Genomic DNA, 17,235 nt, shown 5'->3' on the forward strand with positions numbered 1-17,235 from the left:
TACCTTTATCCTAACTACACACAGATCCTAGTTACCTATGGAGATTTATGTACACTGTAGAGCAAAGGATTTCTCATCTGAAAAGGTGACAGAAAATCCAGTCTGCTCCACACTGTTTCTAAAATACTCAATCCATGGAGCCACCATCGGAATCGCCGACCTTCACCACCCGACCCCACCCAGCAGGATGAGCGCAAAGCCTGATTTAAGTACTTTCAAAACCAAGGAATCCATCCAAGAAGTTATGGAAAATGTCATTAACAAATCATGGCGGCAGGTTTGCGGCCGCGTTAGCTTGTGGCATTCCTTTCAGGAGTCAATGAGACTTTTTTGAAAGCACTAAAACAGATCTCAGGAGGGGGAGATGAGACGTTGGATGCCTTTAACCTCAAGGGATTCATCAGGAAGGCTGCACAATGGTCATGGTTTCAACAGTTGGCTCCGGTAGCAGCAGCAAAGGCAACACAGCCATCCTCCGTCTCAATATAAACCTCTCCCCCAGCTCCTCAACATCTGCCTTTCCCCTCTCCTCCCCCCACCAAACCCAGGTTCGACGATGGCAGCACGCCAACCCAGCTCTTGCCGGCCCCCTGCTGTGTCAGTTCCCTGCCCCAGAAATACATGCCTCTCCTCATCCCCTGCCCCAGTCTGCCCTGTGCCCATCCTCATGGCTCCGGCCGTGGGGAGAGCACAGGGGCGTATGGGGTAAGCTGGAAGTCAGGATGGAGCTATCTAGAACTGATGACATAACTTATTTGGGAGATGAAATGGGGGTTACAATGTCAAGGCTGAGTGGTGGTGAGGTGTAAATGTAAAAAGCACTTTGGAGTGCAGGTTGAACCGATTCGATTCCCATTAAGTGATGCAGATATACAGGACTGTGTGCGTAAAATGTGATCTCTTTGCATTACAGCAAAGACAACACACATCTATAAGACCCTAAATTAACTAAATTTGTGCGAGTATGCACGCATGTGTGAATGTTGTTGAAGATGCTGGCAGAGGCTACATGCAGGAGTTTGGGGGTGGTTATGGGGTCCCACCCTGTACTATGAACCAAAGAAGTAAGCTTTGTGTGAAGAGGAAGTGGATGGGCGTGTCTCTGGGACGTACCTTCCTGAGCCAGTGAGGCCGTGGAGGAGGCGGCAGCAGCAGAGTTGGTATGCTGCCGGCCCACTATTGGACAGAAATGCTACAGTTGGGAGGGGCTATACAAATTAGGCAAGTCTATGTTCAATCATGGGCCTAGAAAGCTACAGGGTGTGCTGGCTGCATCCCAGACACATCACAAGGTTTGATAGAAATGGGCTAAAGCAAAGACGTGCACCCCTGTGGTTTCCTAGGCCCAGGGCTGAAATCATTAGCCATCGACTGGCCAAATGCTTAGAGGCTGAGAACAAAGCTTCAACGAAAAGCAAGTCACTCTCAGCATACTGAGATAAAAACACAGAACCTTAGCAGTCACCCTGCCCCCCAACATAAAAATCTCATAAGTCTAGGCTTCCCTTTCTCAAACATGCAAACGCTCCATGGGCAGCAGAAAAGACACACGCAACACACACACACACACACACACACACACACACACACACACACACACACACACACACACACACACACACACACACACACACACACACACACACACACACACACACACACACACACACACACACACACACACACACACACACACACACACAGGAGAGATACATTAGCATGAACATAACTGGCACAACAAATCTAGTACATTAAAGAATATCATATTAGCCTGCTCACATATATCAGGATGAAATACACTCATTAATCATTATCAATACACTGCTTCTACAATGAATAGAAGGAACTTCATGTTTCAAATCGGTATTAATGTTGTAATCAAGTAAACTCCTTTGCACACACAAAAACATTATTTTGAGGATGAGTGGGTGAGTGAGAGTGTGTGTGTGTGTGTGTGTGTGTGTTTAAAAGAGGTGCAGAGGACTCTATCCACTCTCCTTCCGCCTCCCCCTCTGCACGTGCTACGTGGGAGGCTAAGGGCGAAGGGCACACCCACCTGAGAAGTTTCTGGACACCAGCATGGTGGTGAGAATGGCTCCCTGGAGGAGGAGACGAAGGAGGAGAAAGAAGTGAAGGAGGTATAATGAGTGCAAGCAGTTTTCTTTTATTTAACAGGATTTCTTCACTGCTCCATATTCACTTCTAATAGGACAGTAATATTTTTATCTTTCTGCTTTTTTTAACAACAGTGCCTTCATCAGTTCTTTTCAACAGCTAAATCCAGTCAAGGCTCAGTCTTCATTTGTTCTCTGTCAAACAATGTCCAATCTTTAAAAAACATTTTATGAACCGTATTATTGGTGAGATGCACCGTTAACTACAAGCCTTAACATCTCCAAGTCCCATTACATATTCTTTTATGCAAATGAATAGAAATGATGTGACCAGAAAAGAACAGCTGCTTCTTGATCCACTAGTTTGCATGTACGGCTGTGAATGCAAACTACAGAGCCGGGTATCGTTTGTGCTGCCGATACGATTGTTCAAAGTTAAATAAAATAAGTAGATATACAAATAGTAATACTTTGTACAAGAGTGAAAGTTGAAGCAGCACATAAACAAGGGGGTCTAAAAACAGAAAGGTGGCAAATCAAATTTTAAGATGCATACCTTGAGTTTTCGGCGAGCGTTAAACTTGCGGAGACACTCGACAGTTTCCTGTCTATGCATCATGGAAGCCACTGTAGAACGGTGCTGCAGAACGACAAAAACAAAGAATTAAACACAAACTCTGTGTCAATCTTTCTGCACAGTTATAGTTATTTGAAACTTATAATACAGTAATTCTGCAAGTGCTGTGTGAGCATGTTTCATGTCCAGATCTACTTATGCACACATATTTGTACCATCCTCAGTAATTCCAATAATTCTCTGGTGGGTTAGATGAATACTTACGCAGATCCAAGGGTGTTTGAGGGCCTGTTCGGCAGTGATTCTCTTGGCTGGGTTAATGGTCAACATCTGGTTGATCAGGTTCTTTGCCTCGGGAGTCACTGTGTCCCACTCTGGGGATGGGAACTGGGGAAAAATAGAGGAAGTAGGTGCAATAATTGAAAAGGACAGAAGGAAAGCAGATTGGAAACGATACACGTTTCCTGAAAGACTGGTTAGGAGTCTGTATGTTTCTGGCAAATCTACACCATCTGGGAACCCAGTTTTGAGTTTATTTGTCAAAATTTGGCTGATAGGAGAACAAAACTGCTAGTTTTTTTTTGTTGGGATTAACCGAACACATGCTTCTGTTTCAGTTCTTTAAACCATATTTATTAAGAGTAAATTCCCTACAAATAGGCTGCCGGAAATTTCCCCAGTCTCTCTCTGAAAACTGCAATGTGACTTGATTAACCACAGACTGAAAAAAGGAGGATACCCCCTCTCTGATTCTCTCACACACACACACACACACACACACACACCCTACACACACACACACACACACACACACACACACACACACACACACACACACACACACACACACACACACACACACACACACACACACACACACACACACACACACACACACACACACACACACACACACACACACACACACACACACACACACACACACACCTCTGCAATGCGTCAGGGAGGCCCTGATAGGATCAATAGCTTTGGACCAGCTCTCAATTGAAGACTACAAACATTTAAATATTGCTTAGTAAACCCCTGCACTGCACCCTACAGACACCCACACACTTACATCATATGCCCCAGCTTTAATCTGCTGATAGAGTTTGTGTTGATCTTCATCCCAGAATGGGGGATATCCCACTAACAAGATATAGAGAATAACACCTGACAGAAAACAAAGTGAGAAAGAGATCATGTTACAATACTTCAAATTATTTTTCATTCAAATTGGGAAAAGCAGTTTTATTTTTATAGCGCTTTTCATTACAAGTAAACTTGTGCTTTACATTTAAATGCATGAAGCAAAAAGAAACATTTAGAATGAGTGTGTGAATTAAATACAAGAAAATGTAACCCCTTCTTTTTTCCTCTGCCAATGGTTGGAGGTTTTCAAAAGTTATCCTGCCTCAGTTTTTGTTATTAATCATTTACATTTTTGAAATGAAATCTACACCCAAATGGTCCTTCGTAAAGCTCTCAAATTGGCTAATCTGTCTAAAGACAAACATGCCCAATTTGTTTACCACTAAAAAAAAATAACAGGTTGATTGCAACAGGTTTATTGCCCAAAAGTGAGGCTCAAAACTCACCGCAAGCCCATATGTCCACAGGCTTGCCGTAGGGGTCCTTCCTCAGGACTTCAGGGGAGAGATAGCCAGGGGTGCCCGCAAACCCTGTCCGCCAGAAAAACCAGAGGACACAATTAACTGAAGCCCTTTATTACAATTCTGTAGGTTTTTCAATTCTATCTATGTTTGTGCAGCTATGTACTGTATGGTTCCGATGATTGTGACCTGTTGGACTCCAATGCCAGACTAGATTATGACAGCGTAGAGTCACAAGCAAATTCCTGTTAATCATCTCGGCCCCGCTGAAAAGTCAGCCAAATGCTGGCAGCTCGGCTGTTCGCCAAGACACAATGGCCTAAGCATGAACTGGACAGTGTCCGTGAGCCTCTTAAGCAATTCTCGCACAAATATTCTTTGAGTGGGCGAGTAGCTATACAGACCTACTGTATCAAAGAGGGTCTGTTCAGCAGTGATTCGTGTGCTTTAACATAGAAACTACTGAGTGCTAAACACCCAGATAGAATAACAGATCAGGTAATGGTCCAGCTCATTTGTCATGTGTGTGTCACTGTTTATGTTTTCTTACCAAACCAAGCCTGCTGGTCTCCTTGCACTTCAATAGCAAGGCCAAAGTCTGCCAGCTTCACTGCAGCTCCCTTCATCTTACTGGCCAACAACAGGTTCTCAGGCTGACACACACACACATGGTGAAGCAGAACGTATGACAAGAGATCAAGACAGTGAGAGACAGATAGTGACAGGCACTCTTCAGTAAAGCTCTTTCTTAGAAATATTTATATTTGATGTATTCGACACAGCTCGTGTGGGGGTTGGGTAAAGGGGTGCGATGGAGAAACGGAGGATGTAGAGAGAGGATGAGTGGTTGTGAATCTCCACAATGCCTTATATGGGCATGGGTTCGTAGCCATGGAAACCACTTGGGGAGTCATTTAGGCAGCGCTGCAGACTGCATGTTAAATGGAAAGTGTACTTAGCGAGAGGCAGCGTTCTAAATGGCTGTTGTTTGGGCAGTAGGACATAAATGGCCGCAGTAAAAGCCCACCCAGGATAAAAGGCCAACAAATCAGACAGGCAGCGCTCGAAGTTAATAATGTTATTGTCCGACACAGAGCGCGCACAAAAGCTGCCCACACATGTCTACGACATCCCTTGTGGTGGTTTTTTTTTTCCCCCACACCTGGCGGCGCTTGAAAAAGGTATTCAATACATATTATTATTGTCCTTCGTACCAGGTCTATTATCACCTTAAACTGGCTTAAGGAGGAAACTGGAGGTAGCAGAGACGCTCTCTTCCTCTACTCTTTGCATCTGAGCCTATCAGCTATTTGGGACAACTCAAGCTCCTCCCACGCTGCTCCATGGGTGGGTATGATGTCACATGGGTTGTCCTGGCAACTCCCGAGGTTCATCTATGCCTTCACCTCCTCTCATAATAGACCCCCTTCACAACAGTACAAAGTGTGTGTTTGTGTGCGTATGTGCGTTTGAGTCCTTGTCTTTTCCTTGCCATAGACAAACCCCTGCACGTGACCGTGACTCACCATCTCTGTGTGCTCGACATCAACACACATGTATGTGTGTACGAACACACACACACACACATAGGACAAACAGAGTTCTGGTGACGGACAGACAAGCTGACAGATCTGAGAACAGATAGGAGGGTAAAAACAATGCATGGGAGAGGGACCCAGGGAAAAAATAAAAGAGATAGAAGAAGAAAAGCAGAGATACGAGAGAGGGAGATGGAGCAACCGAGAACCATTTGTGTGTTGCCATGGCCACGAGCAGAGGTGTGTGTGTGTGTGTGTGTGTGTGTGTGTGTGTGTGTGTGTGTGTGTGTGTGTGTGTGTGTGTGTGTGTGGTTGTCACAGCAACGGGCAGCCACTCACCTTGAGGTCTCTGTGCACAATATCATGCTGGTGGATATGATTGACACTCTCCAAGATCTGACTAATGCAATGACTACGGAGAGAGAAAAGGGGGTCAAACGGAGAGAAAGACATGTCAGTCACTGCCCTTCATTACAAAAAAATGACATCACATATATTCCAACATGAGTGTTTATGGTCTGGATCTAACACTGATGCATTTCATTAGGAAGAAAAACCTTCACGTCATTCTTGTTCACTATAATGTTATGAGGGACTGAAATATGAACTTCAGACAACTTGTATATACTGTATACATAGTATTGTTAAAAGAAACCTTTTACATTTAGGATGTAGAGCTGAAACAATTATTTTATTATTATTATTTGACAGAAAAGTAACTATTTAGATCATCATCATTTGAGCCATTCTCCTAGTAGAATTGCCAATTTCTCCGTTTTATATAATTGGATATGTATGTTTTTAAATTTCTCCAAAAAAACCTGCATTTATGATGACGTCACTGTGGGTTTTAGGAAATTGTTTTGGGCTTTTTTTGTTGTTGCAACTTTGACATTTTTGACAACTTTAAAGACCAAATGATGGCAAAATACAAAATAAATAATTAATTTATAAAAATTGATAATAAAAATTATTATTTTACATGCCTAGAACCATGGGAAGAATCACCTCTATTACAATGTAAGAAAGTGGAGGTTAAACTTAAGAATGTTTAAAATAAAAATGTTAATTTACAATCACCATTATTTTTCAAAGACATAATCCAGGTACTGTAGTTGAAACAATCAATACTAAGAAACATGTGGGAGGTCTTACACCACCCAGTCAATAAATATCTATCCCAGTAGCGATTTTAATAATGGGGCGTCAACTCAGCAGCTACTAATACCATTATTTCTCAATTTTGGCTGGTGAGCATGTTTTCACACTAGCCTGATGAGTGTGTTGGCTCATGATGGGTCTTGTTCAATTTCCCTGCAAGCCAGAACCCGTCCACCTTATTACTGTCCTACGCACTGAGGTGTGAGGCTTCACGATGCCACTATTTAAGGCTCCCGTTCAGGTCATGTCTCTAAAAAAAGGTTAATAGGTCAAAGGTCGGGCCCAGCTAGAGAGGCTTAATCCATGTGGGGTGGTTTGTGTGTGTGCGTGCGTTTGTGTCTTTCCAAAGCCCCCATGTGTGCATGAACAGACAAAGACCCCTAATCCAATTGTACAACAGACTTCATAAGCTGCACACCATACAGCCACAGGAAAAACATAGGGAAACTCATTAGGAGAAAGTAGCGAGGAAAGATGTTTTAAATGTCACAATGTCAACAAAATGTCAGAAAATGTCTTAAAAATGCTTGTTTTGTCCAATCAACAGCGCAAAGTTAATCAATTTACAATAATATAACACCGAAGAAAAGCAGAAAATCTTTACATTTCAGAAGCAAGAACCAGCATTTTTGCCTGATGAATGACTTGAAGAATTAATTGATCATTGATTGTGGCAGTACTCTACTTCAAATGTAGAGGATGGGGAGCGACACGTGGCAAAAGAGAGACAAGTATATCGATGCACTTGTTGACGGGATGGGGGTGGGGGAGGGGGGATGGGCAAGAATACAAGCAAACTAATTGCATCTACGCCTGTATGCCTGTGTTCACACTCACAATAAAGTGAGTATTCATATATTTAATGAGATTACGCTGTATGTTTGCAGCAGATATGTGCATTATGTTCAGAGCAGCTCCATATGAAGCACTTACCTGGCATCAGCCTCACTGTAGTACTCCCTGGCTACAATGTCTTCAAAAAGCTCTCCTCCTGTCACCCTGTGGGGGGAGGGAAGGAAAGAAAGCAAGAAAGAAGAAAAAGGAGGATGAAAGCAAGAAAGAAAGACAGGGAGACAGGAGAGAGAAGTCTGTTAGCATACACAAACATACCGCAGCCGCATGCATGGATAAAATGTCACTGTGTGTGTGTGTGTTCTGAATATACTCACAGGTCAAAGACTAGGTAATGAAAGCCTTCCTCTGAAATGCTGTCATGGAGTCTCACTGCAAGAGAGAAGGTGGACATTGAGACAGAGATAAAAAGACAGTTTATGTTATATATATATATATATATATATATATATATATATATATATATATATATATATATATATATATATATATATATATATATATATATATATATATATATATATATATATATATATATATATATATAATTGCTGCAGTGTTTTGACTGTTAAACCTCTCCATAAACTGAGGATGGAGAAAATATTTGAAGAGAGAAATAGACCAAAGGCAGAGCTGGAGAAATTAATGTCAACTATGTGACGTATTGAGCTTTTTTTCTTGTCATTTAATCAAACTCTACCCCACTCAATGATTATTGAAACTGAATGTGTCGAGAATGCTTTTAGATTGAGGTCAAATTACTGGTAGTTTGAAATTCATCTTTATATTAAACAAACATGTGGCTTCATGTGGCAAATATCTATACGGCTAGGAATAACTGCACTGTAGCCAACCATGTCAAAAGTGTTGAATGTTTGAGGTTCTTCAAACTGTAGTAACAGCCTGTCACACACAAACCTTCATCACAATCAGCTTATTATAGGGGTTTCTCCTTTACCGGTCCTCCCCGCAATATTTCAAATGTATCTACACACAGAAAGTAAAACAGAAAGTAAATACATACCAACACTTAATGTTGGGGTTTTAAGGATATTCTGATAGTGTTTTTTAAGAGACCAGTCTTATTTTCTTTTTTTATTTACTATTGCTTTTTGATAAAGCCAAAAATATTTATTATTACTAGATAGAATAATCAGTAGAGTACTCAACTACTAAAATAATCGATAGCTGCAGCCCTAGTTAGATGCTATGTGTCTTAACCATAAGGATCCCTAACCAATCAGTCATTACAGATGTATCGGTCATGTTGACATAATTTTCAGAGGACACGAAAGCTGATCTAACAGTTGCTGAGGAGTTATCAAGTTGATCGAAGAAATGTGCAGATTTATGAATTGTTATTTTTGTATGTCCTCCTACAGCGCACTGCAGAGCTATGTTTCTGTGGCAGTGGTACAGGAAGATGACATGCCCATTCTTAATTTTGTACACAGAACTCTGATTTGCTACCATGGAAATAGCAGTCAAAGAGCACAATACAAGAACTATAAGAAAAACAAAAAATAAATTTCAGATGTGGGCAGCCATTCAGAGGTCTTGGACCAGGCTAGGAAATGTTATGTTTGAAAAGAAAGAAATACAATTATAGAAAAGAAAGAAAGAAATATGATTAAATAAAAAACACAAGTGCTTGTTATCAGCAATGTTTCCCGATTACTGATGGAGATAAGTGAGCGCTTGATAGAGAATAAAAAATGGTGATTACAGTTATGAGCTCATAATACCACGATACTGCAGTTATGCGGTAACCATCAAAGTCTCACTGTCAATACAACAGAACAGCAGCAGAATGACAAAGCAGGAGCGAGGCAGCAGGATCTAGGCGTTAAGAAGATGGGCCTGAGATGCAGCTTAGGTTTAGCTTCGAGGAGCCACAGTTATCATTATGTAAAATGAATATCAGTTGTATAATAAGATGAAGTAGGATGGCCCTGCAGCAAGAAACAAGAGCGACTGCTCTTTCCTCCTCCTCCCATCTTCTCGCTCTCCCTCCATCTGTCTTCTACTCCTCCTGCTTTCTCTCTCCATCTGTCTTTTTTGTGTGCCCTCTTTTGTCCAAAGTTTGAATGCAGACAATGCCAAAATATGTTAACAAGAAGAGAAAGGACAAGCGCGAGAGAGAGAGAGAGAGAGAGAGAGAGAGAGAGAGAGAGAGAGAGAGAGAGAGAGAGAGAGAGAGAGAGAACAGAAGTAGGCGAGAGGCAAATGAGTGCCTGGGGGGGCCAGAAGAAAACTAGGACACAAGGAAAAGAGAAAGAGTGCAGTGGGAAAGGTGTCATTGATTTTGTTATATCCCCCCTTTCTGCCCTTTAACACCCATCTCCTCTAGACATCTCAAATAGAGCAGCACAAGTCATTTAATTTTCTTAACATTACGGCAATACAAGTTTCCACAATTAACACACTGTTACGGGCGATGGTCAACAGTAATAAAACCAGAAAGTCAAGAAAGCAGACAAACATCTCAGCAAGCAGAGCAGAGAGGAAACTAACCTTCTGTCACCTCTCACTCCACCTGGGTTTACTTAATTTGTGTTTAAAAGGCAATACCGGTGATGTCATTTACATATATTTTTGTTTCTGTTGTCACGACAACTGCACAACTGATTTGAACAAGACTCACAAAAGTCTAACCACGGGCAGCAGTCCTGAGCGGTTAGTGTCTAGATACCAATGCAAAGCAGTAATGTACGTATTTTAGTACGTTTACGTGGCTGCAAATATACCGATTATCAGTTCAGCTTGTGCCGATTGCTGATCACATTGGCTTCTGACAATTGAAGATGATGATCTCAGATTGTTTTTTTGCCACCAAATCCAATATTAAGGAACTAAATTGTTCTACTAAATCTGCTCCCTACTGTGCATTTACAGGAGAGGTTTCTGGTGGAGTGGTAAAGATGATCACTGTTAATTAGCACAAGTAACTCTGATCCTTAATTTAAAGCAACCCCCTTTGCCAATCCTAACAAGTACTGTCAAAACCCTCCATCTCCGTTCTCCATATGGCTGCTCACCAACAGCTTTACCCTCTGCAACAATGTCCCTAACTGACAGCAGCTGTGCTGTGAAATCGGCTATATTGACATTTAAAATGAGTGATCACTGGGAAAGTTAGAGCATCTTTTTAGACGCAATGCCATTTATCATTCATGTCACTGAATGATATGATAAATGGAAATTTAAAGTATACCCACACTGTTTATTGCCTCAGTAAAGTATACATGTGACAGTGTGGTCAAATACACCATTTCAAGCAAGAAGTCCTTTTCTGCATAGACTAATAAGTACTCCATCTGTGGTTCTGATGATATGAATGGTTTGTAATTGACAACCTTGCCTCTTCACGTGAACACACTCATAGCTGGATAAGAAAACCCAGAGTTCGATAACCAGCTTTTAGGATACCAGAGAGCCAGTCTTAGATGAACTTGCTTTGTGATACAGGCCTCTGGTTATGTATATGCCAGATTAGATTACATAATTATTAGGGCTTTGACTTTTGCCCAAAAATCATATTCGAAGTTTGTTCGTTTATTAATATTTGAATATTTATTAATAATATTTTGACCATTAAATGCCTTCAGTAAGACCTATATTGATATCAAACTTAAGTCAGACCCTGGATTTAACACAAACACTATACTTTCGACAGGAAGTTCGGAGCTTTCACCGTAGCCTAGTAAGTGGTCTGATGTTAATACTTGTGTGCTGGTGTGTGCGTCGAGTCGGCGTGTGTGTGTGTGTGTGTGTGTGTGTGGTGACATATCTTGCGACTTTCTGTAGAAAAGACAGCGACTTTCTGGAAAAAAACACAAAGAAAAAGAAAGTCGCCAGTATTGTCCAGTGAGCACAGAAGGTATTTCTCTCCTGTGGGCCCCAAAACAGTCACCTCTCTCTTCTGTTCTGTGAATGAGGAGCAGCCCCGCCCTCCCCTCTGTACTCTCTCCTCATGTGCAACAGCACTGCGCGCAGGCAGGTAGAAAGGGGAGAAGGGGCAGGGTGCGGGGGCCGGTGTAGGTAGGAGAGACAGCAGCACGTGACGGGAGAAAGACGCCGCTGAGCTGACCAGCCTTCTTTGAGAATTAGGGGGGAATGCAACGCTACCAAGCCACGGCAAGAGACGTGTGTCGCCGCAACGTAGAGTTACATTTTGAAATGTATGAAAAAGCCTCGGAATCTGAATTGAAAACAACGTTTACAAGCAAACACATTTACAAAAAATAACGCCAATAACAGGTTCGAATATTAAAGGGCTGCCTAATATTCGTTCGAATATCATAATTTTTTTTTCATATTTGAATGACATAACGAACGAAGGAAGTTCGGAGTCAAAGCCCTAATAATGATATAATTCATGTTTCTAAACACATTCCCCCGTACCATCCTAAGCAGCCTCATCATGCAGCTTAATTTTCTGATTTAAGCACTTTGTTACTCAACTCATGAAAGCACATGCACAGCAATTATCTACCAAGATAATACCAGAAACTGATATTTCAGAATAAATCAGTCAACTAGCATATGTAGTTTCCTCATTGTCTGGATAAAGGTTCAGATTATGATGCTTACGTGGGATCAGTCAACTAGCATATGTAGTTTCCTCATTGTCTGGATAAAGGTTCAGATTATGATGCTTACGTGGGATCAGTCAACTAGCATATGTAGTTTCCTCATTGTCTGGATAAAAGGTTCAGATTATGATGCTTACATGTGAATTAATGGGATATAAAAAAACAACAGTACAATCAGAATGATTTGTACAGTGTACATTAGAGCCTTGCTCTAATGACTGCTTTCTTCTGACCATTACCGCCCGCTTCCGCAGAGTATGTATCTGCTCCCGTCCGCACCGCAAACATCTATCTAATAAAGATGAGACTTGTATGTATGTATGTATGTATGTATGTATGTATGTATGTATGTATGTATGTATGTATGTATGTCCGTCCGTCCGTCCGTCCGTCCGTCTTGGGGTGGAACCTGCAAGTCACACGCAGACACCACACACAGAACGCTTAACAGCAGCGGGGGGTACCGCCTTTGACTCCAGTGCAGTTTTTCCTGCTTCCAACGTAACAGCCAACGTTACATGTAGGGATGGGCATTCAATTACATTTTCTTAGTCGATCGTCGGGAGAATTAACGATCGACGATCGATTAATCATTAATATTTTTATATTAAAATTAATTATTTATTTAACTTTTTATAAATTAAAAATGCAATGAAAATACAAAAATACAGCGTGTTTTTTCCTCCAGACAAGAAGAACAACTTGTGGCAGTTAAACTGGAGGTTAAAAGATATAGATTACAGATATAGATTATAAATATATGCGCTGCGGTGCTCTGAAGTAGCAGAACCTGCAGCTGCGAGCCGGCGTTCTTAAACAGAGACCCTCGTTTGTTCCAAAATAATATATAAAAAGAATTATGTTAAATAATAAGTTAACCAAAAACATAATAATACTTAGATTTAACAGGTTTTGTCAAAATGGGGCCAACTCAAAACTATCCAAGGCACGGGACAAAGCCCAATAACATAACCAGTAGGCTAACTCAGATACAACTTCTGCACCAGTCTACTGAGGTTTGTTGAGAAAGATAAGCATGTTGACATGATGTGGGGTCAGGCACGACCGCTACCTGGTGACCATCAGTCCAGCCGCCGAAAACACCTGCGTTGCCGGGATGCACAGGTAGCTCCGCGCTAACTTGGCCAGCCCAGGGAACTTTATTCCGTTCTTCGTAGTGAGTTTCTACCAGTCTGGTGATGGTACGTCGTGACAAAATGTGATATGCTGGTTCCAATATCCATGTCAAGGAACTTGCAGGTCCCTTATGTAATTTTCTGCTCGTTGTGCATCACAGCTCCTCCATGCTAACGCAGAGTTTATGCTAGGTTGAGACTGAGAGCAAGATGCACCGCGGCCGCCACCGACATAAGCAGGGTCGGGTGCACTTTGTTTAGTGGTAGGCTACATCATTTGAGTCGTGGCCGTGTTGTACTTATACACGGCATCTCCGCGTTTGCAGTGAACTAAGTCGTTTTTTTTTGTTTGTTTTTTTTAAATCAAAATGGTCCCAGGCCACAGACGCCGTGTCCTCTTCATGATTACTTTTGAAATCAAAACGTTAACTCGCAGCCAGGTAACCGAGTATGGAGTCAAATATTACCCCCGGGTGGTAAAATGTTTAATTGCTGCCACACTGAAATTCGTTTAATTGCTTCAAGACTCGCACTATGCAACCAGCATTAGTTTAAAATCGATAACAAATTTCTTAATAATCAATTATCGATCATCGAGTAATCATGCCCATCCCTAGTTACATGATGCTGGATATACCAAACTAACTTTTCTTCACTTTCCTGGAGCACGAGCGTCTGTTGTGTGGAATAAGGTTGGGGGGAAAATGCGCTACGTAACGCTGGCTTTTCAGTGTATTATTTCGCTAAGAGTAAACTCAATAAAAAGCCATTTTTCAACCCTAAATAGGCTATCAAACAAAAGCCAGACACTATATCATATTAAGTTGCTGTGAGCTGTAGCCTACATTCGCAAAACAGAGGCAGAACATAACGTAATCTCGGAGATTATTCCTTCACAGCACTGTGCGATGTGAGAAAAACGTCTGAACCGGCAGACACAGCACTTTTCAGACTCACCCTGGGTCGGGTTAAAGGAGCTGTTGGTAGGATTGTGAAGATCCAGGACTTAGTCAAACTTCTCAGTCCCTCCCCCTTTTCTGCTAAAGCCCAAAACTGTCTCCTAAGCCCCTCCCCCCACAAGGGATGTGTGTGCATGAGCAGTGATTGACACGCAGTTAGACACCTCCCCTGGCCATGATTGGTGTATCTGAACAGGGAGCGGTGGATTTTTGCAAATCGCACTACAGGCTGTAGGTGGTGCCAGATTCTTTTTTCTTTTTTTTATTACCTGCTTCATGTAGTTCTACTGGAACATAGGGTCAGTTTCAGCAAATATGGCAGAAAGTTAGTTTTATAAGGCTTACCTACTGCATCTTTAAGTCTACTGCTAACTTACAACACTAATAACATTACAGTCACAAAAATACCCCGTGAATCAAAGCTATACTTTAACCGTACACAACCGTACCTTACACTGTTAACCGTCAAGCCACTAAACCTGTATGGAAATCAGAAGGTGCCCTAAGCGATTTTGGGTGGCGGCACTTGTTGACGTTCAAAGTATTTTCAAACAAAACGAGGCTAGCTCGCCCCTCCCTCCTCCTCATCCCGTCCCCTCTCCATCCCTTCCGTGCTTCTGCGCACTAACCCCCCAACCCCCACCCCCAAATCCTTCTTGTAGGTTATTAGCTGGAACACGGTTATGTTTCATGGGGCAGGTTGACCAGTTTGTTTTTGTTGCCGTTTGTGGAGCCTGGGCTGTCTACAGAGACCGCGTTTTTTTACAGTGTGTTCAGGGGACAGGCAGCTCGCGGATAGTGGAGGTGATGTTTGCTGTATGTGACGAAAAATGTTGTAGCCTAAAAAAACGCGTGGCATCGCTTAGAGCACCTTTAACACCTCTGCTGAAGTGTTCTGGTGGTTCATTAATGCAGATAGGTGCTGATTGGCTCTCATAACGGGCCAAGTGGGTAGCGCACTGCCATGAGTCCATGAGGCTAACCAAATACAGTAGTACAATGTCTTCCTCTGATGTAGAAGTAGCCTACACTGTAAGTCAGTAGTAGGCTATACAGTGGAGTTGCATATTAAGTGGTTTTGGGGTCCTTTTGTAAGTAATTTTGGGGTACAATTTGGTTTTGGAGAATTCTTCAAGCAGCAATAGCACAGGCCAAGCAATCTGCCCGTTCCAAACAGGCACATTTTCAACTGGCACTGTACTAGTTAGATTGATTGTCAATAGATTGACCATTGATTTTGTGTCTTCTCCCGTCCCGCAGGTAAACTTGTTATTTTACTTTGTAGTATTGATAAAGATATGCATAACTGTCAGTTATAAGTAGCAAAATTACATTCTAGTGCAATAATTTGTTATTCCAGCGCAATAAGGGCAAAGTTACATTGTATTAATTTATTTATTTCACTTATTATATGACATGCGTTGATGGTTGTGGTTTGTTAGTCCCTGTTGATTGCGTCCCTCAGGTTGCCATAGGAGAAAAGGGCAGGGCGTGTTAATAAAGCGTGGCTGGCATTTCACTGGATGCTCCATGTACGTTTATTATTTTCTTATAAAACCTGGTTGGGCAAACCTATGAACAGCCGGTTACAGCATTGATCAGAAGCAGCGCTCCTAAATCTTTGGACCGCTTGTTCCAACCCGCAGCATCGTTAGAAATGCTCACTCCCGAAAGATTTGTGTTGGGTCCCGTGGGATCCCACTGCAGTCCTCTAGTGTACATCTTAACAATTTTAACCCAAGGTCCACCTAACTACAGTGGCACTCATAAGTTTATGAACCCAGGCTAAAGTTGACTAAAAAGAGGAATAAAAAGATCATCTTTTGGAAATTGATCTTAATGCCTTAATTAAAAAAAGAGGAAAAATCCTACATTTAAGGACACCAATTTTCTTTGTGAATGAATAATGTATCGTCAATAAATAAATGTTCTTCCTTAAAATACAGGGGGCATAAGTATACACACCCCTATGTTAAATTCCCATAGAGGTTATTTCATGGATCCAGGATACTATGCATCCTGATAAAGTTCCCTTGGCCTTTGGAATTAAAATAGCCCCACATCATCACATACCCTTCACCATACCTAGAGACTGGCATGGTTTTATTTCAGTTAGCCTAATAGCTGGTTTGATTTGCATTGAGAGATGATCTTATGGAAAGTACCCCATGCCAATCTCTAGGTATGGTGAAGGGTATGTGATGATGTGGGACTATTTTAATTCCAAAGGCCAAGGGAACTTTATCAGGATGCATAGTATCCTGGATCCATTAAATAACTGGCCTATAAAAATAATGCCTCTATGGAAATTTAACATAGGGGTATGTATACTTATGCCCCATGTATTTTAAGAGAGAACATTTATTTATTTACGATACATTATTCATTCACAAAGAAAACTGGTGTCCTTAAAGGTTGGATTTTTCCTCATTTTTTAAATTAAGGCATTAAGATCAATTTCCAAAAGATGATTTTTTTATTCCTCTTTTTAGTCAACTTTAGCATGGGTTCATAAACTTATGAGTGCCACCGTAGCTCTTTCCTTTTCAAGTTAAGATTATTTTATCAAACTACTGTTTCCAAGGTCAAGGATAAACTTTTACACTCAACATATTATTTTGAGTAAAGCTATTTGGGCAACTCTCTGCTACAGAGCTCTGTTACAGAGTTAATGCTATGCTGATAACAGC

The 17,235-nt window shown here is 41.6% G+C and overlaps 1 protein-coding gene across 14 annotated transcripts in view; it reads right to left on the minus strand.

The window, feature by feature from the left end:
- Window positions 1–17,235, minus strand: part of LOC120551205 (calcium/calmodulin-dependent protein kinase type II subunit gamma) — a 47,442-nt gene that overhangs the window by 16,132 nt on the left and 14,075 nt on the right. For 9 of the 14 annotated variants that reach the window (XM_039788448.1, XM_039788445.1, XM_039788458.1 and 6 more), the window contains exons 4-13: window positions 8,173–8,227; window positions 7,937–8,002; window positions 6,182–6,254; window positions 4,855–4,957; window positions 4,290–4,373; window positions 3,770–3,864; window positions 2,956–3,078; window positions 2,671–2,754; window positions 2,057–2,099; window positions 1,114–1,176 (exon numbers count right to left, since the gene is read on the minus strand). In XM_039788448.1, the coding sequence (XP_039644382.1) occupies window positions 1,114–1,176; window positions 2,057–2,099; window positions 2,671–2,754; window positions 2,956–3,078; window positions 3,770–3,864; window positions 4,290–4,373; window positions 4,855–4,957; window positions 6,182–6,254; window positions 7,937–8,002; window positions 8,173–8,227 (789 nt within the window). The remainder of the gene's footprint in view (window positions 1–1,113; window positions 1,177–2,056; window positions 2,100–2,670; window positions 2,755–2,955; window positions 3,079–3,769; window positions 3,865–4,289; window positions 4,374–4,854; window positions 4,958–6,181; window positions 6,255–7,936; window positions 8,003–8,172; window positions 8,228–17,235) is intronic. The other 5 variants (XM_039788459.1, XM_039788451.1, XM_039788457.1 and 2 more) reach the window with 1 other exon arrangement.

The sequence above is a fragment of the Perca fluviatilis genome, chromosome 21 (assembly GCF_010015445.1).
Source record: "Perca fluviatilis chromosome 21, GENO_Pfluv_1.0, whole genome shotgun sequence".
NCBI lineage: Eukaryota > Metazoa > Chordata > Actinopteri > Perciformes > Percidae > Perca > Perca fluviatilis.